This window comes from Podarcis vaucheri (genome assembly GCF_965113315.1).
Source record: "Podarcis vaucheri genome assembly, chromosome: 11".
In the NCBI taxonomy this organism is placed as follows: Eukaryota; Metazoa; Chordata; class Lepidosauria; order Squamata; family Lacertidae; genus Podarcis; species Podarcis vaucheri.
In genome coordinates, this window is record NC_138749.1 from 48,765,214 (window position 1) to 48,789,897 (window position 24,684).

A 24,684-nucleotide genomic window follows, 5' to 3' on the forward strand; every position below is an offset into this window, starting at 1 on the left:
TGGATAATAACCTCCTAATCGCAGGGTGTTTCTTTCCTACTGGAGGTACATGGATTAGAAAACCCGTACACGCAGCAGCCTTCCAATCACAAACCGCCCACACAACCCTTTGTGTAATTAAAAATGTACAAATTTTCCTCCATCGATATAATATTGATGTAGAGAAATATTACATTATCAAAGGGCTAAAATGTCTGTTAACTGTGTCCGCTGTTATTTAACAGTAGAGTTTCCTTTGACAGATGTGCATTGGAACAGACACAGATGCTTAAGATCTTGGGCACAGACCTAGCAAACATGTCTGTGGTGCTCTTCCACCCATTAACTTCAGAGCTGTACAAAGTAAGCTGGTGAGAGACGCACCAGTGCATGATGGATCACACTCCTGTGTCATTAATAAGCACCATGCATTTCAACTGAAAATATGTACTCAGAAAGTTTCATCATACATGGTTAAATATTTGACCAAATGAACGGCAATTTTAGTGGTTTATTGAAAATAATCTATACTTTGTTGAACATAGTCTCCAAGGTGACACAGCACAATGAAAGTTAGATTTTAAAAATGATAATTGCAGGCCCTTTTTCCTTGTGCTTTGTGCTTTGCAGGCAAGATACCTATCAAACGCATAATCAAAAATGCTATACAGAAATGTAGAACTGGAGTTAAAAATGATTCTATAAATAAAACAAGTTAGACAACTGTGCGGGGGGGGGGGAAGAGACGTAGAATGTTCAACTGTCTATAAAAAATTGAAATATTTAAATATATACAAACACATGTAAATGGTCAAAAATTCAACTGATACTCTTCTCTCAAAGACCTCAGATAGTAGAATAGGGCCACAGTTAAGTCTTGGAAGACAAAGCAGAGCATACACACAAGTCCTTTGGGATCAGGGTCTCGGCAGAGACTCGAACCATGCTTTACTTTACTGAAAAACAAAAATCAGTTCTGCAAGTTTGGGTATTTGCTTCTGCTTCTTTTGGTGAGCACCTCGCTGATTTGGCGATCGAGCTCATTCACAATGTGGTCTTCGTGGCTATACACTCCTGTCCTCAGCAAGGTATCCCTCTCCTCTATCAGGCGTGCAAGGTAGTCATCTAAACTCTCATCTACTTGCCGCGTGTGAGAATTTTGCAACTGCAACCCCAAAACCTCTTGGGGATCTGGCGACTGCTTTTTGTCTTCTTCTTCCTGTTTTAATCTAAGGAGGAAAATCAAAGCAAATTCAGCAGATGCGTTTTGCATCCTGATCGTCTGTATTGGAGAACCAAATGGCCCACTAAAATTAATGGAAATGAAATGCAAACTGAACAGAAAAGAAACAAATCCGATTATCCAACGGGAAGAGTCATCGTGCTTACTTTGTTGCATAAGCCTACTGCTAGGAGACAAGAATGTTTTTTTGACCCAGTGCCTATGTTTTTGAGTGATTTTTAACAAGAATTAAACTGTTTGAAAACACGTAGAAGACACAAGGTCAAAAGGTACAGGAAGTACCGAACCATTTAAAATATAAAGTGTTATGCTCACTAGGGAGCTGACAGCAGGCACCATTAATGTGTCTTTTTATGCAGCAAACAGGTTTGCTTAGAACAAGAGGTAAAAAAGAAAAGCTTGCTGTAATAGCTACAGTCAAGATAAAAAACTGGGTCTGGTGGCCTTTGGCATAGATTTCCTATAATACAAGACTGTTATATTTTATAAATGGGCAAATATTACCTAAGGGACAGAAAGCTGTGTTCCTTTACTGGACTGACAGCCAATTAAATTTGACTTAGCTGAACCTTCACCTATTCAGCAGCAGAGGTAAAAATCCAACAAATGGTACAATACCTGTTCAGTTCATTTCTGATATCCTCTAGCTCTTGCCGTTGCGCCTTCCCCAATTCGTTGTTTTCTGCTGCCAGATACCGAAGTCTCATGTGCTCAAGCTCCTGCTGCTGTTTTTTAAGGCGGGCCATGGCACTCTCTTGCTCACGCTAAGGAAAAGCCAAGCCATCTACATTTAATCTCCCACAGATGTACACATTTATTTTATTTTTTTTACAGTTTACCTAGTTTGTGTGTGGGTTGAGATCTCTTTGTCTTTCTCTCCAACACAGGGAAAATATTGCTGCGGGGTAACTTTCCTACAGAGGTAGTTTACAGGCATTAGACAAAGATCAAATTGAGTAAATGCACTGCAACTCGATATACGACACCTCCAGTTTGGAAGAGCCATAGAAATAATATGCATCAAGGAAGCATCAGCAAATCTTGCTCAATAAGTAGGAAAAGGCAGTAGGTTATTACGAATGACTGAAGCACCGGAGCAGTTTTACTGAAGGGTCAACTAAGTTGTATCCACTAAGACTGACAACGGTGAGGAATAAAATAAATACCAAATTTAAGCAATAATATGCGAACCTCCACACTAGATTAGCTGTGCATGATGCAGCTCTGTTGATAGCCCACAAATGAAACTTTAAAACAAGCACATTAAACTAGGACAGATATACATTAGATGATAGCCAGTGCTTTGTTTTAAAAGAGGAGACAGAAAATACTGAAAGCACGCTGGATCATCTTGACTATACACAGAGGCTTATGTCATATTTTCAAATGGTCTCTCGTTGCTATCAAAACCGGAAAGTGATTACAAGTGCCTTCTGGACTTTCCAACAATGACACAGTCTGATAGTTGGAGAGAAATTTAAGATTACGGTAACACACATTAATAGCGGGGGTGGGGGATATCCAGTAGACTACGCTGTACTCATAAGACCCCATCACTGCCTCTCCATAGGAGCACACTCAACACAGTTTCAGTTGTACTAAGTGTGTATATTAAACACCATTAAGTTAGAAAAAAGCTTTGACTTATATCCTGTCCCCTACCAACGTAAGTCCTAAATGAGAAAGGAAAAAAAATCATATACTCTGTGCATGCATCTCCCCATCCATATACAAAGAGAGAGAGAGATTTGGATGTCTCATGTTGAGGTCACAGAAAACAACATGGCTACTCAACCTCTCCAATCAGTGATCTGATGGCACAAGGGTGCATAAGAAGGAGGGGGGAATATGCCAGCCCTAGAGGAACCAATGGGAGGAAGACTGGGGAAAAACCCCAATGAAACAAGAGCACTGGTATTATTGAGGGAGAAGCCCCCTTTCACCTTCTGTCCTAGCCAACTCAAGTCCAGCAAGGCATTTACTTTGTCACAGATTCTCGCCTTCCCATCAAAGTACAACCACTCTGTAAATCTATTATTTCAGGGGTCCCCAGACTATGGCCCACAGGCTGGATAAGGCCCGAGGGACTCGTTTATCCAGCCCACGGTGACCCCCGCTGCCCACTCTTACCGGCGCAGCGCTGCACTGCACTGCGTGCCTGCCCACTTCTGGATCGGAGGAGCACTGGAAATAGCTTGTGCGCATGCGCAAGTGTTATTTGCACATGTACAAGTGTTATTTCTGGTGCACATCTGGGTCGGAGGCCGGTGCACATGCGCATAAGCTATTTCCGGTGCTCCTCCTACCCGGAAGTGTGCCGGAAATAGCATGTGCGCACGCATATGGGCACATGCTCCCCCGCCCTCTCGGCGCTGGAGACACCAGCCTGAGGTGCAGTAAGTTTGCTGACCTCTGTATTATTTTGTCCTATCAAAAGCCAATTTGATAAGATTACTGACTCAAGCTTGGGTGAGTAGTTGAAGGGCTCTATGGGCTATTATGGTGCCGAGTTGAGGCAAAGACGGCAAACCTAAAGAAGATGTTTTTTTTTTTTTTATAAAATTTTTATTAGTTTTACAAAAGTTTTTATAACAAACAAACATAAAAGAAAAACAAACAAACAAACAAATATAATTTCAAAATATCCTTTCATAGACTTCTTTCCTCGGACTTCCCCATACCTCCCCTTTCTGCATCCTCATGTCCAAATTTTATAGCAACTTATAAATGTTCTTTCCCATCCTAATTCATCATAGTCCTTTCTTAATCTGATCTTATATTACTGCAACCCTTTCTCTCTGTAAAATCTCGACATTCTAAGCTTCATCAAGTTTATAATAGTTCTTAAGATAAATCTTGAATTTCTTCCAGTCTTCTTCCGCAGTCTCCTTTCCCTGGTCACGAATTCTGCTCGTCATTTCCGCCAATGTCATATAGTCAATCACTTTCATCTGCCATTCTTCCAAGGTGGGTAAATCTTGTGTCTTCCAATACTTTGCGATCAGTATTCTTGCTGCTGTTGTTGCATACATGAGAAAAGTTCTGTCCTTTTTTGGCACCAATTGGCCGACAATGCCCAAGAGAAAGGCCTCTGGTTTCTTAAGGAAGGTATATTTAAATACCTTTTTCATTTCATTATATATCATCTCCCAGAAAGCCTTAATCTTCGGGCATGTCCACCAAAGATGATAAAAAGTACCTTCAGTTTCCTTACATTTCCAACATTTGTTATCAGGCAAATGGTAAATTTTTGCTAGCTTAACTGGGGTCATGTACCACCTATAGACCATTTTCATAACATTTTCCTTTAAAGCACTACATGCCGTAAATTTAATACCAGTGTTCCACAACCTTTCCCAGTCAGCAGACATAATATTATGACCAATGTCCTGTGCCCACTTAATCATAACTGATTTAACTGTTTCATCTTGTGTATTCCATTTCAACAGCAAGTTATACATTCTTGACAAGTTCTTAGTATTGGGTTCTAACAGTTCTGTCTCAAGTTTTGATTTTTCCACCTGGAAGCCAATTTTCCTGTCTTGTTTGAAAACCTCCATTATTTGATAGTAGTGGAGCCAATCTTGTACTTTGGGTTTTAGTTTTTCATGGCTCTTTAATTTCAGTTTCTCTCCATCCTGTTCTAAGATCTCACAATACTTTGGCCATCCGTCCTCCATATTAACTTTCTTGTGGGCCTTAGCCTCTAAGGGTGACAACCATCTAGGGGTTTTGTTTTCCAACAGATCTTTATATCTCATCCAAACATTGAACAACGCTTTCCTTACAATATGATTTTTAAAGGCACTATGCACTTTGATTTTGTCATACCATAGATATGCATGCCAGCCAAATGCATTATTGAAACCTTCTAAGTCCAAGATATCTGTATTCTCGAGGAGCATCCACTCTTTCAGCCAGCAGAATGCTGCTGCTTCATAGTACAATTTTAAGTCCGGCAGGGCAAATCCCCCTCTTTCTTTTGCATCTGTTAATATTTTATATTTTATTCTGGGCTTTTTGCCCTGCCAGACAAATTTCGCAATATCTTTCTGCCACCTCTTGAAACAGTCCATCTTGTCAATAATCTGCAAAGTTTGAAATAAAAACAACATTCTAGGCAATACATTCATCTTAATCACTGCAATTCGGCCTAACATTGACAATCTCAAATTTGACCATATTTCTAGATCTTTTTTAATTTCTGACCAGCATTTTTCATAATTATCCTTATACAGATTCAAATTTTTAGATGTTAAATTAACCCCTAGATATTTCACCTTCTTAACCACCGTCAGACCTGTCTCTTCTTGAAACTTATTCTTTTCCATATCTGTTAGGTTTTTCCCTAAGACTTTAGTTTTTTGTTTATTCAATTTAAATCCGGCTACCTGCCCAAATTGTTGGATTATTTCCAACACTCTTTTTGTACTAGTGTTTGGCTCCTGCAAAGTCAATACAAGGTCATCTGCGAACGCTCTTAACTTATAGTGTTTAGTTCCGACCTGTACACCTTTAACTTGCTGGTCATCTCTAATCATGTTCAGCAACACCTCCAGGACCGAAATAAAAAGCAATGGGGAAATTGGGCACCCCTGTCGTGTTCCTTTTTCTATCTTAAGTTCCTCCGTTATTACATTGTTTACAATTAGCTTAGCTTTTTGTTCAGAATATATTGCACCCATACCATTCTCAAATCCTTGTCCTACCCCCATCCCATGAAGATTCTTTTTCATAAAACTCCACGAAATATTGTCAAAGGCTTTCTCCGCATCCACAAATATCAAAACTGCTTTAGTATTTATATTCACCTCTAACTTTTCCAAAATGTCTATTATGTTCCTAACATTGTCTGAGAGGTGTCTTTTTGGGAGAAAGCCTGCTTGGTCTCTGTGAATCTTCTCCATCAATACTCTTTTAAATCTTTTTGCTAAAATGTCTGCAAAAATTTTGTAATCCACATTCAATAATGAAATTGGGCGGTAGTTCTTCAATTGAGTCTTTTCAGTCTCTGTCTTTGGTATGAGTGAGATATATGCTTCTTTCCACGATTCGGGTGCCTTTTTTCCCTCTAAGATCTCGTTACAAACTTCCTTCAACGGTTGTATTAGCCATTCCTTTAAAGATTTGTAATATCTGGAAGTCAGTCCATCTGGCCCTGGAGATTTGCCCAATTGCATATCCTGAATGGCACCCTCTATCTCTTGTTCTGTTATTCTCTGGTTTAGCTCCACCTTGCTATGATGAGAGATTTTTTGTAATCCATATTTATTAAGGAATTTATCTATGTCCTCTTCATTTTGTAATCCTTGGGAATAGAGTTTTTTGAAATAACTCACAAAGCAATTTCTTATCTCGTTGGGTTTAGATATATTTTTTCCATCCACTTCTAGACTTGTAACTGTGTTTAATTTCTGTCTTTTCTTAAGTTGCCATGCCAGAAGTTTACCACATTTGTCTGCCGACTCAAATGTCTTTTGTTTCATTTGCTTTATTTTCCATTCTATCTCTTGGTTCATCAATTCCATATATTGTGTTTGATACAACTTAATCTCCCTCAAAATCTCCTGAGACTTTGGTTTTGATCTTAATTTTTTCTCTCCTTCTTTTATCTTTTCCAAAATTTTTTCCTTTTTCTCATTCTGTTTTCTCTTCTTTATTGAATTTTGTTGAATCAAAAATCCTCGCATCACAGCTTTACTTGCGTCCCAGATCACTCTTTTTTCCACATCGCCCTTTAGATTGATTTCAAAATAGTCCTTTAGAGTTTTTTGGGCCTTCATGTGGATCTCTCTATCTCGAAATAGGGTGTCATTCATTCTCCATCTAAACTGACCAGTTGTTGTAAATTTCATTTCCATCTTCACGGCGTTATGGTCGGAACAGGTTTTTGGGCAGATTTCTACCTTCTTAATCTTCGGAGCCATTCCACTAGTAACCCAGATTTGGTCAATTCTGGTCCAGGTCATCTTTGCATGGGAGAAAAAGGTTCCCTCTCTTTCAAGAGGGTTCCTTGTTCTCCAAATGTCTATTAAGTCCATATTTTCAGTCATTTCGAAAAAAGTCTTCGGGAGTCTCCCTTCTTTAGTAAGAGTCAGTCTTTGTGTCTTGTCCATGTTTGTAGAAACTACACCATTCATATCTCCCATAATTATCATATTGTATTCCAAATAATCCGTCAAAGTTTCATGAAGTTTTTTGAAAAATTCTGCTTTACCTTCATTTGGCGCATAGATCCCAATTATCAAAAATTTTTCTCCTTGTACCTGAATCTCCACCGCTAAATATCTTCCTTGTTCATCCTTAAACATCATTTTTGGAGCCCACTTCTCTTTTACATAAATCACAACTCCTCTTTTTTTAACTTTGTCCGACGAAATAAATTCTTGTCCCAATTTTTTATTCATAAGCAGTCTCCTGTGTGCTCTGGTTATATGGGTTTCCTGTAAGCAAATCAAGTCCAGTTGTTCTCTGTTCAAAATATGGAATATTTGTCGTCTCTTCAAAGGGCTGTTCATCCCATTACAATTCCAACTAAGGAATTGCAGGGCCATCTTGTTATTTTTCTGGTATTCCTCCAACAGCTCCCAGTTGTTGTTCCTCCTCTGTTGGTGGTGGAAGGTTCTGTCCAAACGAAAGGTTCAGGATGTCAATTACACTCCTTTGCTCAGCAATTGGGTCTACAGTTCCTTTCTGTAGGTCTTCCTGATTTCTTTGCAGGAACCTGTCTTTATCCTGTATCGTCTTTATTTTCACCTTCTTCCCTCTATAGTCAAAAGACAGTCCCTGTGGAAATTCCCACCTGAAAAGAATGGTGTTCTTCTTCAACAGGTAGACCAAATCCTTATAGGAAGCTCTCAAGTCCAAAATATGTTTAGGAATATCTTTAAAGATCTGTATCAGAGAGTTCCCAATTTGTAAGGCCTTTTCAAAGTGCAGTCTTAGAATTTTGTCTCTTTCCTCCTTCGATCTCAAGGTAATCAGACAGTCTCTCGGCGCCTTTCTGTTCTGTCTTCTGCCCAGTCTAAATGCTGTTGTGATTTTAAATTCGTCTTCCTCTAGGTCTTCCCAGAAATCAGCAAACTCTTTCGTTAAAAAGTCCGTAAGATTGTCTCCTTCGTCCTCTGGAATTGATCGTAATTTCAAATTCCTTTCTTTTCTTTGTAGTTCCCACAATGCCAGAGTTGTGTCGTGGTCATAGACCTTCCTGGCGATCGGTTCTAATTTTTCCTGGGTCTCTCCAGCAATAGTTCTGGCTTCCTCTGCAATTTGACGTGTGGCAGAATTTTCTTGTGTAAGCCTGTTTATAGATTCTGTATTCAGGTCAAGTCTTGTTGTTAAATCTGTCAATTTCTGTGAATTCTCTGTCAATTTCTTGGTATTTTCAGCCGTCTGCTTTGTTAGATTCTCCAGAGACTGGTTTATCTTAAGAAGGGCTTGCGACACTGCATCCATGGAGACTGCTGTACCTTTTTCTTGTCCTGTTGTCACTGTAGGGGTTATGCCTGAGATCGAGCCTCTTTTCTTGTGTTGCTGTAGCTGTTGTTGATATTGCCTTGTCTTGACTCTCGTGCTTATCTCATCTGCTGGGCCACTCATATCTCAAGGTCGTTTCCCACGAGAGCCTTCTCCTAAGGGAAAATTCCACTGTCCCAAAGCGTAGCAATTTTTAAATTACCCTCTAGAGGGAGCAAATCAAAATGTCCGTAAACAAAGGCAAGGAGTATTTGAAAAGCAAATTTATCGGGAGGCTTCTATATGTATATTGCAACACTTTCTCATTAAATAAAGTCCCAGCCTTCCCTGATATATTGTATCCACAAAGTCCCAAAACTTTGTATCAAATAAGCAATAAGACTTCCACTTTGTTACTTTCACAAGAGTCTAAAGTCAGTTCAGTGTTCCTTTGTTCTAATAGCAGTTTGTGCCAGGTTGAAGGCTGCAGAAAGTTCCCTTTCCTTTCAGTTGGTCATGCAGCTTATAAAGTTACTTATTCCTCCCCTCTGCCCTGCAAGCTAGAGGGGATAGTCAAAGTCCAAATGTCGGATTCAAGCAGTTAAAAACAATGTCCCATACGGATGCAGCTCAGTAACTTTCGTTGCTTTAATTGTCATGCAGTCGGGGGAAGGCAGACTTCCTTAATTTTCGCCTTTCCCGTTTTCAGCCTAATTTCAGGTAGTTTTGGCACGAATAGAGGTTCAATCTTACTCACGGGTCTTTTTTGTCCAAATTGTTCAGGAAGGGAATCGGCGCTCTCCACTAATGGCGACGCGGCTTCACCCTGCGGGCTGGGTAGCGATTCTCAGCACCGCGCTCCCCGTTGTCGTTCCGGAGCCTTTAAAAAGGCTCTTTCTGCGGTAAAGGGGGGCGCTTCAGGTGCCCACCGAATCTCCTTGTTCACAGGCTCCGTTCCTGTGATTTTAGGGGTCCCCCGCTTGCCGTAGCGGGTCAGACCCGAACTCGCAGAGCCGTCCTCTCTCCGGAGCTCGGAGAGGGAGCAGCCATTAGCGCTGGCGCCGAACCGGAAGTCCCCCTAAAGAAGATGTTTTGATTAAATGTAGGAAGTAGCTTGATATAGGCTAGTTTTCTGTAAATCAATTGGAGAAGGTGTCTTTTTTGAGAAAAACATGGATCACTAGACTCCAGTTCCTATGTTTTCTTTAAAGATACCCTGTTGTCGGGAGACAATGGAGGAGTGAGTCAAACCGCTGGAAGGTTACCAAAATCCAGCCTGAATGAGGATAATATTGGGTAGCTGAATATATGAGACTACTCCACCTTATAATTCCAATTTTACTATTGTTACAGGGCTAAACACGGTATTATTGTTTGAGTTAGTGAACTGCATTTTATGATGTTTAATAACTTTAAACTTGTATTGGTTTTATATTGGGAATTAGTATGTTAGAAACCACATTTATTTGACATTAAAAGGTGGTTAAAAATCTTAATTCTCCACAACCAAGACAACTAGAAACTAGTTTTCTGTACCAGTTTCTATGCACATGTCAGACACTAATGAGAAAAATAGAGCATTTACTATGCTGTATAAAGCCTAAGGTAATTTTCACAGAACCCAATGAAAGATATCTGTAGAAATCATGACAGGTGTCCAAGCCACAACACAAGGTACATATAAACATTCTTGTGAGAGCACCAAGTAATTTTTTTGTTTTAAATATTTTACATGCTTCATAGTTTGAGAATGATTCTCATACTACAGTCCTATGTCTAACGCACAAGATTTATGATGATCTGAAACACATGATTTATGATGATTAGCTCAGAGGCTTGTAAAAAAAACGAACTGTTTGCCAGTCGAATTTCGGGTAGAAAAGATTCTTTATCCATGTTTGGTATTGAAATGGGAGCTGCTTCATTCAAACTTCTTTCAGATACCTCAGCCTCATACAATGGACTTCCATGGAATGTAGCACTAGTGTTTTGCTGTAATGGTTATGTAAGATTACTGAAAAGCATGCCATCTGAAATTCATCTTTAAACATTCTTGTCTGCTTCATGCAAGTTGTACAGTTCTCCTTGCCCTCAAGTATCTTTGATCTTTTTTAATGATTTCATTACTTGGTTTCATGCTTTATATTGTCGTAAACCGCTGCGATGTATCTTTACGATACAGCAGTATATAAATATTTGTATAATTTGAATAAATACATTAAATAAAACTGCTTGGGATCCATATACCCTAAGGACTGCCTTATTCTACATGAAAATGTCCAAGTTATAGGATAATTCACAGAGGCCCTTCACCAAATCCCTGAATCTTCTGCGGTGCAGACAGTGGATTCCAGGGGAAGAGCTTCCTCTGTTGTGGCACCCTGGTTGTGGAGCACTTTTTCCAGAAAGGCTCTTTTCATTTGCCCAGGCCTTTCAGTATAAACTATTAGGTGTCCTTTTATGTTGTGAATTTCCTGTCTTTAAAAAAAAATTAAAAGAAAAAGAAAAAAACATAATTTTATTAATCTAGGTTTTCAAGATAGCCTACAAAAGAGAACCATAAAACCAATATATAACAGATCAAAAAAGTCAGAAACAAAAGCAATTATCTTTGATCTTTCTAGCCATACTTGGCCTCATTTGGAGGCAACTAGCTAGCCTGAATGTCTATGAGGCACCACTGTTTTTAGGGTACCAGCAAAGTAGTAAACAGTTCAGAAGGGGCATCCTGGCATCACCTGCAACGTATTATTGAACTGATCCTCAGATCACTTAAGCATCAAGCAGCTTGGATTTCACAAGTCTAGACAACTACAATAATCAAGTCATCCTTCAGCAACCTCATACTGTATTTAGAGCTACAGAAATACAAAAAGTGGGTTGTAATAGTTTGCTTCCATACAGTCCTAGCACAGAGAGTGTGTGTCTAATGACCCCTTGAGAACAATTTCAATGATCCCATTAGTAAGTAATTACCTTGATTATGTTAACCACATATTGATAGAAAATATTTATCTACTGCTCTAGGTTCTCTGGAGTCTGTTATATCTGAATAGCCAGGGTACACTGCTGTTCACAAAACAAACGCCTATATAGTCTAAGTATACTTATCTAGATTCTTTGGAGAGGCACATAAAATCCTTCATTGAGAATCGTTTTCCTTTCTAATATCCACCTCATGAAGAGCTGAAATTTATGATATTTTCTCCTATTTTCAGATGCAAAAGCTAAAAACTCCTCTTGTCATTTTATAGCAGTTCTGAAGAGTGGGAAGAACTGTTGGCATGCGAATAAGTTGAGTTCTGTGTCTGCATTTCCCAGGAGGAAGGCACAACCAAGATACTTGAGTTGTTGATCACAACTCTCTCATGTCCAGCGCAGAAGAAAATTTCCCAATAGCAGCCACTGACAACAGATACTTAACATAGAAAGGGAACTTTGTAATCCCTAGTGTCAAATTACAAGGAGACGCCGTATGAACATGGTATTCAACCGTGGAATGGACTACCTTGAAAGCTGATGGACTCTCCTTCATTGGATGCTTTTAAGCAGAGTTTGAATTGCCATCTATCAGGTTGTTTTTTTTTAAACTGTGATTGGACCTGACATGGTTCCCTTCTAACTCTACAAATCCATGATTCTATGCAACTCCCAATAAACAAATCAATACTGTCTAAACTCTTGGCCTCCAAGTTCTACAACAGCAACAAAAGTAAAAAAAATTAGTAAATCACCAATATTAAAAAATTAGTAAATCACTAATTTTTTTTAATCAAGCTACAAAATAACCCTTGCATTCTGCCAGGTGCTATAGCTAAGAGGCTCCTCAATCAAAGGAGAACAATCTTTATTTTGTCATAGCAGCTTATAAATCCAGAGGGAAGATGTAGACATACACACACTAGACTAAACAATGGCTAAATAGCGGCTACAATTCACTCTCCCACTTGTACATACCAAGCAAGTCTGTGGGAAAAAACGTACGACTGAAGCGAAGGAACTCAACTCCAGTTTTCTGAAAATAACCCAGAGCTGACAACTCAGTAGGAGGGTCTGGATGGTTTCAAGACACAGTTTTTAACCGAGGCTCGGACTTCTAATTGTTTTTTAAAGCAAAGATTTACATCCTCTCCTTGGCTAAATTACTTGTAAATTAATCACATTAATTACCTTGAGAGGATAAGCAGGAGGCTGGACAAGATAGAGCCAGTGTCAGCCAATAAAGTCTGTGTTTGTTTAAAACAAATGCACTAGTTTTGCTGTGAACAAATCCACACAGAGTACAAAAATGGTAAGACTTAAACTCTCTAATAACCACTTATCTCAAATGCACATACTTTTGAGTTTTTACAGAAACATTCGAAATCCAGACAGATCCCTTTGTAATCACCAAAAGCTGAATTGCAACATTCTTTCTAGTTACAACTGCACTGCAACATTGCTACAGTTCTCCAATTTTGGACTTCTCAGATTTACAAGCGTTGGTAATCTTATTGTCAAAAATTCAAGCTAAAATATAAATCGGTATATCAAAATATGTATTTGCTCTCTTTTGACTTCTGAAATTCCCTCATAAAGTCTTGACTTTAGGCAGACTTTGGCAAAGCCAGTCTTATCGCTAGGCAAACTACACAGCTGCCTATAGAGGCAACATTTTTAGGGTGCATGGAGGTTGCAGGAAAACAAGGTGGGGGTCTTTCAAAGGCTGTGTCATAGAGATGCCACAGGGGGGTTCTCCTGCCTGGATCTCCCCCACCCTGGCTTAATTTGAGGTAGCCCTCAGCTCCTGGAGGAAGCAGGGCAAACAGAAAACACACTTCCTCTGAGAATGCGCAGAGTGAAGAGGGGAAAAGGACTCAAGAGTTTGCCTACGGCACAAAATAGCAGTGGACTTTGGTGCTCATCTAAGGATGTACATTACAGTTTCATTAGTCTGTTGCAGCAAAGAAAGCAATGAGTCTTGTGGCACCTTAGCAACTAACAAAGTAATTATTTGGCTTAAGTTTTTGCAAGTATGTCCACCTCACATAGGGATGCAGGTGGCGCTGTGGGTTAAACCACTGAGCCTAGGACTTGCTGATCAGAAGGTCGGCGGTTCGAATCCCCGCGACGGGGTGAGCTCCCATTGCTCGGTCCCTGCTCCTGCCAACCTAGCATTTGAAAGCACATCAAGTGCAAGTAGATAAATAGGTACCACTCTGGCGGGAAGGTAAACGGTGTTTCCTTGCGCTGCTCTGGTTCGCCAGAAGCAGCTTAGTCATGCTGGCCACATGACCCAGAAGCTGTACGCCGGCTCCCTTGGCCAGTAAAGTGAGATGAGCGCTGCAACCCCAGAGTCGGCCACAACTGGACCTAATGGTCAGGGGTCCCTTTACCTTTTACCACCTCACATATTACACAATTCCTCAATGGAAGACACTTCCGTGCAGTAACATGCATGTAGGTCATTGGGGGGTGGGGTGGGGAGTGGAAACCCGTGGTGCTCTAGACCAGACATCCCTCACATCCAACAGCATCTGGAAGGCCACAGGTCCCCCTACAGTGATGTAGGATTAACAAGGTGCCATCTGACAAATGTGAAACACTTGTGGAAGGAAATAATCTTAATTCCTACATGGAAGGAGGCCATCATTCAACTTTTATTCTCAGCTGAAGCAAGAGTGAATCATGTGTGCCTATTTCACGGCACATTTTATCTTACTGCCATTAGGCAGATCGTACCAATACAGTTTTGGTACTCTAAAATATGATGGAAATTGATGGGACGTGGCAGATGAGAAAGCTATTGCGTTTGGAAACTTTTTTTGGGGGGGGAAATAAAGATATAGATAGTCAGAATGGAGTATTAATCAACAATTCATGTCTTTCATACTGAAGTGGTAGGATTACACAAATAAGTTTTCGAATGTTTTGTTAAGCTTTCCATGCCTACCCCCCCAAAAAAAACCCCTATCACACCCTTCCTTGAAGCCCAGTTCTCTAGGAAAGTCCTTCCTGAAACCACCCGATCTCATATTACCTGTGTCCCAGCTTCTGGTTTAGTGCAGGAGTTAGCAGTCTGAGACTGCTTAACTGCCTGGAGAATCAGACCAGGCTCCTAATGGTGGGGTTTCAGAGAAGAGGTCAAGACTGGTGGCTTAGAGCCCGAGCTGGGACCTACACAGACCCCATCTACTTAGCCCTTCTCTGAGGAATCAGCTGCTTTGTAGGCTACTACACTTGCCCAATGACACGGGTGGCGCTGTGGGTTAAACCACAGAGCCTAGGACTTGCCGATCAGAAAGTCGGTGGTTCGAATCACTGTAACGGGGTGAGCTCCCGTTGCTCGGTCCCTGCTCCTGCCAACCTAGCAGTTCGAAAGCACCTCAAAGTGCAAGTAGATAAATAGGTACCACTCCGGTGGGAAGGTAAATGGCGTTTCTGTGTGCTGCTCTGGTTCGCCAGAGCTAGTCATGCTGGCCACATGAGCCGGAAGCTGTATGCCGGCTCCCTCGGCCAATAAAGCGAGATGAGAGCCGCAACCCAAGAGTCGGCCACGACTGGACCTAATCTTCCGGGGTCCCTTCACCTTTACACTCGCCCAATGGCACAGGGAATGTGCCAGGCAAGAGGCCAAGAAAAGGCAGAAGACTCATCTGCAGCCCAAGGAGCTGGCCCTTTAAGAGCCACAGTCTTTCGGCTAAAGTATTAGAACTTGGGCAACGGGGGACTGGAAGAAGGGATACAACCACCAGCCTGCCTTCCTATTTTATCCCTGTCGTGGGTAACTTTCACATGTGGATCAGAATATCCTGCATTCCAATGCCCTATGGCCAGCTTCCATCCATTCCCCAGCTATGGGTTTAATGCAGAATAGAGCAGCTGCATTACTTCTATGCAACTGCCAGGGATTAAGTATTAAGGCAGCACATGCTAAGAAAGCGCCATGTCTCTGATCAGAGGGAAGAGAATGGCAACAACAAACAGATCTTCTTGCCATGAGACTCCTCTCTCCATGTGTAACAGTTCTCTTACTGGCTTTGCTTTCTTCCTCCAAACCTAGGACCATGGGAAGCTTGAATTATATTCAACATAGCACTAAGGTGAATGTTCTGTTAGCATAAGGATTTATCCTTGTGCATTGCAACATCTTCTCCCTGTCCTCCGCTGTATTCCCCTAAACCTGTTCTGTGGGTTATTCTAACACTCTGGAGAAGATCTGGGAACAGCGAGATTAGGAGCATAGGGAAATCCCCTTGTGTTAGCACAAAAAATATTGGGGCAATATTTTTGCCCCCAGATATTTTGAGATCCTCATCATCTTCATTCGTACAGCTCTTACGTAGCACAGTGTACAAGTCTTTCCCATCACCTCAAAAAAAGAAAAGAAAAGCCTTTCTCCATCGCATATTTAGTTGACCACCATTTTTATTAATCACTAGGTGATTCCAGAAATAACACGTTGATACTATATTGTGTTTTAATAGCTAATTGCTAATAGTTGTGCATTTCTATATTTTATATTTTAGTTTTTGCATTGAAAGAGGACTGTTACCTGCTTTGAGTAAAAGGAACAGAGAGGGCTAATATTTAAACTAAGATCGCATGGAATAAAGGGGCATTATGCTAAATACTTGAATGCTTTACATGATTCTATAATTCACAGCTTGACTATACTTTCTATTTTTGATTAATGGAAATCTGTTTAAACACTTCTCTGGCAATGACCACAAAGCATTTGATCGCCTTTCCAAAGGCTTGCCAGCTGGGTTTTGTCATTAACATTTATTAACAATCCAAGATACGGCTTTTTGCGTCTAATTCTCACAACATAAATGTTTTGTATAGTTCTCCAGAGAGCTCTGGTGTGACAAGTTTCTGGCACAAATTACAACCCCATAGCTATTCACCAGAACCAATGTGAAATTAACATGGTATTAATCCAACTTAAACAAAAAATAACACAAATCATCAGAACTTAAGCAGACTTAACATTCCTCAAGGCCTCTAAATTTGTAATTTTATAGTCAAAACACAATGGAGGATTCTTTCGACCAGTTCATTTAAAAGGGTTTCAGTTTAGCTTTAGCACAGATGCACAAAAGAAGGTTAAATGTTTGACGTGTTCTAAACAAGCTTTAACAGTCTTATTTCAAAGGGGAAAAGCACTGAGAAGTATAATCTAAGTTTTCATTCAGGCATTTGTTAACTTTTGGAAATGGCCTCATCGCGTTTTTCAGGAAAGCTTTTTTTTTATTTTCAATAAATGGGTGGGGAAGCTCCAGTCCATGGGTCAGTCTTGGCCTGCTAGGCTTTCTCATTTGGCATATGAGGACGGTTTGGGCAAATGACACCTGCCCACTCTACTCCAGATGTCATATGAATAAGGGCGGTGCTAGGTAAAAAAGACAGGGTTTCACTAAAGCCCCCTAGCGTGGCTTCCAAAGTGCCTGACAACCAGCTGTCTGAAGCACTGATAAAGCAGAAATCCAGTGCTCAGCAGGATTGCCCATTCCCCAAGAAGGGGGATGCGGCTTGGTCCAGGTGCATGCAAAAGCAACCTGCAATATCACTCTCACATACTCAAACCCAGCACTAAGCAAGATTTCTCTCACCTCACATCAGGAAAAGGAGGGCAATGCTACTTGGTCCGGGTGTGTGGGAGAGCACCCAAACCTGCTCAGTTTGACTGCACTTCCAAAGCACATAGCAAGCAGCAAGGTGCTAATTTCAACAACGACAACAACACTTCATTTCAAAGGCTGACTTTTTTTGTTGCCTGCTTTGTGCTTTGAAATCCCAACTTTGGGACTTCAAAGCAGCCTCCCAAATCATTTCTGAAGTCAGGTGACTGACAGGTAGACAGCCCCCGCCCACCTGTCAAATTTGGCCCATGAACCAAAAAGGTTGCCCACTCCTGCTATAGCCAATCATAGAACATTAAAAACAGTAACACAGCCTCTGACCATGATCAAGAATACCTGCTCCATATCTGAAGGCAGGCTGCGGGTGCTTCAAATAATGCAGGGATTTGTAGGGAAATCATCAATTAAGATGCATCATCAATGAATGCCAATTCTGGCCCACTGGACTTTGGTTTAGGAAACCGTGAGCTAGCCCAACTCATTATCTCTTAATCTCAAATTAAAATATACAGTGTGGAAATACTGATGTCACTGAACAATGTTGTTGAGCAACGAATGTGGCAATGTTTGTGATGTACTTCGTACTCAAGAGAAACTACTTTCTCCAGGCAAAATGCACATCTAGGCCACAATTTTCCAAGTGTATAAATATCACAGTATCCTCTCTGGTTTTTGTGGGCTGCAAAAGATGCCAGCAGCTGAGACAGCTATTGTTTTTCTCTCAAACGGTGAAAGATCTTTACAAGCATCCTTGATAAACACTAATATCTCCAGTTATTTCTCCTAAGTAGGCACACCGCAGCAAGGCAGATTTGGCTTCACTAATGTATATTGAAGCAAATTCCTCTTGTTGTTCTCATAAGAGTTTCAAGGGTCAGAGAAGACTGGAGGGCCACATTCTGGCCCTGGGCTTTAGGTTCCCCACCACTGATTTATCTTAAACACACCTGTTTAAGCCTTGCTAGTTCCTTCAGCGCTCGCGCCCATTGCTGCTTGTAGTGTAGTTTTGCCTTGGTCGCCGATTCCAACTTCCTTTCAAGGTCCCCCTAATAAAGAGCAGAGCTCTATCAACAAACACTATAACCGTAGGAATAATCTTTATGCAATTGAATATACAAAACTTGTATTACAAAAATAGTTTAGTATAGCATGTAACTTCTAAAGCAGTAACACAATTTGATGTAAATACTGTGGTACACAGGAATATCCTCGTTTAAGCATTAGCCTTATTTTTATTGTCCAACAAAGCAAAACTGGATTAGTCTGCAGTCTGAGACAGTTCATCTAAACAGTTCATGTAAACCATTTTTAAACATCTTCAAAGGACTCAAAGATAGCATTCATTTTTATATAAAAATCACTCGCTGTTCATATTTCAGCTTAATTGATGATGCAAGACTTGGCATGCCTGATCCTTGAAATTCTAGCTAATGTGCGCCTCTTAGTTTGGTTAGATTGCACCTTTTAAGTCTTCAGTTTGAAAGATCATGTCTCTGCATTAAATAACTCACGCTCCCTCAAAAGCAGCAGAAAATGTTTCCCCCCTTAACTGGTCTTCTTACGCATTGCCAGGCCAGGAGGACTTGTAAACTGCTTCTACTTCAGCTATGAAAAATAAAACTATTCTGTTGAGGGCTTTTGAATCCTGTAGGATCTGGAAGTATGATTTGAGGAGTAATATTCAGGCCAACTCCATTTCCCTGGTTAGAACTAGATGTCTGAAGCTGCAAGCTCTGTACAGAGGCTTGAGAAAAAGTAGAACCTTCTTCTAGATCAGTGATTCCCAAACCTGGGTCTCCAGCTGTTTTTGGACTATAATTCCCATCATCCCTGACCACTGATCTTGCTAGCTAGAGATGATGGGAGTTGTAGTCCCAAAACAGCTGGAGACCCAAGTTTGGGAAACATTGTTCTAGATGCAGGAGTGAGGAACTGTGGCTCATCAGATGTTACTGGACTACAACTCCCATGGTCTCTGACCTTTGGCTACGATGGCACAGTTTCACTAACCCTATTAGTGAGTGAGTAAGCAAGGACATATGTATGGACATCCTAATGGTTAACGGCTAGTGAACAAAGAGTCCTCATTTCTTTGGTTGTTGTTCTATCACATCGTAACACAGGTTGTCATTTTTTAAAAAGGCAGCATCTTATACATGCATTGAATATATATGACTGTCCAAACTGATGTTTGTGGGAACCAGATCTGAGGCAATAAAATGAAGTCTGAAGCTATTGCCTGGGAATTTGAGACAGTAGCTTAAAATCTGCATTCTTTTACAAGACTGGCTGGGGCAACCCAGCTAGATGGGTGGAGTATAAATAATAAACTTATTATTAACAGTCCTTTCCTAACTCTTGCCAACTCCACACCCCAAAAGAGATAAAGAACTGCTTATCAGGAAAATCCCCCAATCTTTTCTTCATAAACTGGATATATGTTACCTCTTCTGAGTCAAAGGCATAGATTAGAATTTTGAAAACTACACACATTCGCAGTGCTGTCAAACATGCAACATTTATAAATATCAAGCTATCAAAAGTAGGAAGAGTCTAAATGAAGCTACTGATACAACAAGAAGGGTCTCTAGAGTTCATGTCCATCTAATGACAGGTGTCTGCCATGAATTAAGAACATTTTGCAAACACTTAACTTGGCTTACCATTCCCCCCCCACCCCTACGCAACAGTGGTAGTACCTCAATAACCAATGGTCTAAGAATATTTATTACAATTTATCCTGGATCAAAAACTCATTTTAGGTGTACTCTGCTTGAGTTATCAGTAACAATGAAATCTGGAAAATACTGCCACAGATGAACTGTAAAGGAATGTGAAACTCCTATCCCTGGCAAGCTCTTAAAAGCTACAGCATCTTCCAGAAGGATTCTTTTGTTTTGTTTATATTTACGATGCAAATTTTGTGGCTGGGTTAAATTTGGAGTTTATTCCAAGTTTTGTTTTTTCTTGTTCATGCTGTCTACATTTAATCTGTTGTAAAATGCTGCTATTCTTTCTGAGCCTTCAGATAAAATTGTAGACATACCTTTTCTAAAGTTAGAATACTTATTTCGGATTGCAGTCGGATTTCTGGCTTGCTGCTTTGTTGTTCCTTGTATTGCTGAAACTCTTTCTCCAGAGCTTTATACTTGTTTTCCCAGTCATAAAGCTGTTGAAGAAGAAGAAGAAGAAGAAGAAGAAGAAGAAGAAGAAGAAGAAGAAACAGAAGTTGGATGAGTTTATGCCTGGATGATAACACAACAAAGAGCTGAAAGGAACATTTTTGCCCAATAGATTCCTGGTCTTCAACTGGTTCTCCAAAGAGCATCACAAAAGGAGCACTACTACTACACAAATAGATTGGCAAAAATTAAGAAATGGTTCCCCGAATATTACATTGCTTTATAGTTTTTACACACACACACACACACAGAGAGAGAGAGAGAGAGAGAGAGAGGGAGAGCTATGCACACCAAATATTAACAAGGGGAAAAATGTTCTTTGTGATGGCAGCCACCATTCCTCCTTGGAAAATCTGCCAGATTTCTCTTAATGATTTAGAAGGGCACTTGAGATTTTTTTGTTTCATTCCAACAGGCCTTTCTGAGTTACCCACTGCTGATTTTATGCAGTTTCCTCCTGTGCCTTGTACAGTACTACCAATAATGCAGTGAATGAACATTATTCTTATTCTTAACAGATTTTTAGAAAATTATTAACCACTTAAGACAAATAAAAAAAGCCAACACATAAATGAGAAAAAAATAAGTATTTTGTTCAGGCAAATTATTTATAAAGCTAAGGTGTTTTTTTTAAAAAAAAAAAGTTTAAAATTATTGCGATAAGTAAATTCTTCCTTAGCAACATAGGAAGAGAAATGTAGAAAATAAAAGATATGGAGGATATCCAAGGATTTCTTGAAGGAAACCCAATAAACAATGGATCAAACTCAAAAATGCCCTTCTAAAAAATGGTAGGGCCTTTGGTCCTGAGGAGATTCTCACAAATCTGTCAATGAACATTTTAGAAGCATCAAGGATACACTGCACACATAGTTTGGTCTTTAGCATTAAAGAGAGAGGTGCCCTCAGGAAGCACCACCAACCTAATCTCATTAATTAGCTGTAATTAACTTTTTTAAAAACACATTTGTTCAAAAGTTACAATACAGTTACAATACAATACCCTTTCGATCAATATATCCCCTCCACGGACACATCTGCGAGGCTGGTGGCATTAAAATATCTGGTCTCCCTTTTTTGCTTTTATTGAAAGAGTACAGGATATTTTAAAGCTTTAATTAACTTGGTCGTAAGATCACCCTTGTTTTCAAAAAAATCTATGTCCATTTCTGCCATTATATAAAGTTATATCCAGTGCTCCCCTCCCCAAACATTTTGTGAATCTTTGTACTTTTGTCTATTTACTGTATTTATTTTTCTTGATTTGAACTATAAAATGGTGATTTTCTTGAGTCACAATAAGAGTACCCCTAAGCATTTTTGGAGGGGGAAAGCACTGGTTGTATCTAACTTGGAAAAGTTAAGTTCCACTCACTTGTTGTTGCAAGCGGATCTTGTCCTCTTCCAACTGCCTGAACCTAGATTTTTCCAGCTCCACCTGATGCATGCATTCTTCTTTGACTCGCCGCATTGCATCTTGAAGCTCCTGACGGTTTCGTTCATGCTCTGCTTGGAGCTCTTTCTTTGCTCTTTGGAGCTGAAAATTTAAAGCACACACACACACACACACAGACAGAGAGAGATTTCAGCACCAGTGGATGTCCAGATGTAAACCTGCGCTGCCTCATTTAGAAAGCACGCTCGATTGACCTTACTCTCACGAGTCACTCATGCATTTCTCTTACCAACTTTTAAAATATATAATAATAGTAATAAGAATAATATAACAATACTTTATAAACTTAGCCTAGCTGTGCGGAGTGTGTTCCACAACATCCATGGGCAAAAAACAATGGCTCCTAGCCAGTGCTGGATTTACGTATAAGCTAAACAAGCTATAGCTTAGGGCTCCACTCTCTTGGGGGCCCAAAAATGTTTTAAAGGAAAAAAACAACTGGATGTACATTTCCAAAATATAAGATAAAAAACCAATAATATGGCATTAGATACCTATTAGGTCCATAAATTACCATATAGCATATCTTCAACACAAAAAACAGCGACAATTTGTTGCTGACAAAGGACAGCTGGACATATAAAGGCCCCCATTACCTTCAGTAGCTCAGGGCCTTATCAAACCTAAATCCAGCCCTGCTCCTAGCTATGTAGCAGCGATTTCTCTGCCAAATCTGATGGCTTTGCAGCTTTAAGTACAGGAATACTTGACGGCTACAAGATGCACCTTGCTTATTTTTAGGTATTCCCACATATAAAAAAATTATGCTCCTCTTTCCTTCCCCATCCACACCAACTTGCCAATGAACTAAAACATGCACACAAAAGCCCCAAAACTAAGCACCAGAAAAAGCCACGTTCCATAGTGTGCAAAAATTCCAATCCAAGCACAAGTCTAAGATGAACTGGAACGGTTCTTTCGAGTTTTTAATAAATAAAAATAATAATAATAATAATACCCCACCCATCTGGCTGGGCTTCCCCAGCCACTCTGGGCGGCTTCCAACAAAATATTAAAATATAGTAATGCATCAAACATTAACAGGGCTGCCTTCAGATGTCTTCTAAAAGTCTGGTAGTTGTTCTCTTTGACATCTGATGGGAGGGTGTTCCACAGGGCGGGTGCCACTACCGAGAAGGCCCTCTGCCTGGTTCCCTGAAACTTGGCTTCTCGCAGTGAGGGAACCGCCAGAAGGCCCTAGGAGCTGGACCTCAGTGTCCGGGCTGAACAATGGGGGTGGAGACGCTCATTCAGATATACTGGACCGAGGAGGTTTAGGGCTTTAAAGGTCAGCACCAAGACTTTGAATTGTGCTCGGAAACGTACAGAAATGGTTTCTGTATGTGGACAGTACAAGATATAACATTGCATTGCGTATGTTTACCTCGGTTTCAGCACCAACAAGTTGCTTTTCACGCTTCTCTAAGTCAGTCAATGTTTTTTGAAGTTTTTCTTCCAAAACGGTATATTCTGCAACCTAGAGTGTATACAATTAAAATAATAATAATAATAAAAATAATTCTTTCTAAATTGAACATGGTATTTGTTCTTGGGTGACACAATATCCTTGCAAAAGAAACCGGATTTAAAATCCCACAAAACAAGTGACCACTTGATTTTTATGCACATGGTGGATTTCAAAATATTATGCATCAGAGCCTGCACTGCTAATAGACTTCAACAGGACTTAGGCCACAATCCCATAAACATTTACCTGACAGTAAAACTCAGTGGGGGATATTACAGTGCAGGATTGCTCTGCAAGATTAGCAGTATTATATATCTTTATCTTAACTCAACCGAAAGGAAATATATTGCAGCTTAATTCGTAAACAGTTCCAGGGTATCTCTAAGGTGTGTTAGCTAAAGTATTTTTGTGTAGGTTTTATGGGCTGTGTGTCTAGGTCTTCTTCTGGCAGCTAATGAAATACATCACCCTTTACCACTGCCAGCTATCATGACAGTTCATTATGCTGTGAAGCATTTCAAAGGGGAAAGGGTCTTACTTTTTTCTTCACCAATGCTTCCCTCTCTCTATCCCTTTTTCTCCACTCCTCTGCAACAGCCTGCATATGAGCTAGCTCCTTCTTCTTCAGCTGTGAAAAACAAAGGCAATTTCAAAATGTCTTCCTTTGAAAACAATAAAATTTGCATAACTCAGGCAGAACTATTGTGGAAGTCTTTCCTCAAGAAACTCAACTCTGCGTGCAAATTAAACATTCAGAACATTGGGGGGAATTCCAGATCAAATACACAGATAGCTCCCATTATCAGTCCTGAAAATTGATTAGGTAAAGGTAAAGGGACCCCTGACCATTAGGTCCAGTCATGGCCGACTCTGGGGTAGGGGCGCTCATCTCGCTTTATTGGACGAGGGAGCCGGCGTACAGCTTCCAGGTCATGTAGCCAGCATGACTAAGCCGCTTCTGGCAAACCAGAGCAGTGCACGGAAATGCTGTTTACCTTCCCGCTGGAGCGGTACCTATTTATCTATTTGCACTTTGACGTGCTTTCAAACTGCTAGGTTGGCAGGAGCAGGGACCAAACAACAGGAGCTCACCCCGTCGCGGGGATTCAAACCGCCAACCTTCTGATCGGCAAGTCCTAGGCTCTGTGGTTTAACCCACAGCGCCACCCATGTCCCTAAAAATTGATTACAGGTCTGTTAATTTTTAAATGGTAGCTGGTAAGAGGCAATAGTTATGCATAGCCATGTAAAGCTGAATTATATCTAAAGCTACCATA

The 24,684-nt window shown here is 40.3% G+C and overlaps 1 protein-coding gene across 1 annotated transcript in view; it reads right to left on the reverse strand.

Moving 5' to 3' along the window:
- Positions 1–611: 611 nt before the first annotated feature.
- Positions 612–24,684, reverse strand: part of CEP120 (centrosomal protein 120) — a 43,821-nt gene continuing 19,748 nt past the window's right edge. Inside the window, exons 14-20 of the mRNA XM_082191558.1 lie at positions 23,946–24,035; positions 23,324–23,416; positions 21,859–22,020; positions 20,348–20,470; positions 18,249–18,347; positions 1,841–1,986; positions 612–1,208 (exon numbers count right to left, since the gene is read on the reverse strand). Of these exons, the coding sequence (XP_082047684.1) occupies positions 950–1,208; positions 1,841–1,986; positions 18,249–18,347; positions 20,348–20,470; positions 21,859–22,020; positions 23,324–23,416; positions 23,946–24,035 (972 nt within the window). The 3' untranslated portion in view covers positions 612–949. The remainder of the gene's footprint in view (positions 1,209–1,840; positions 1,987–18,248; positions 18,348–20,347; positions 20,471–21,858; positions 22,021–23,323; positions 23,417–23,945; positions 24,036–24,684) is intronic.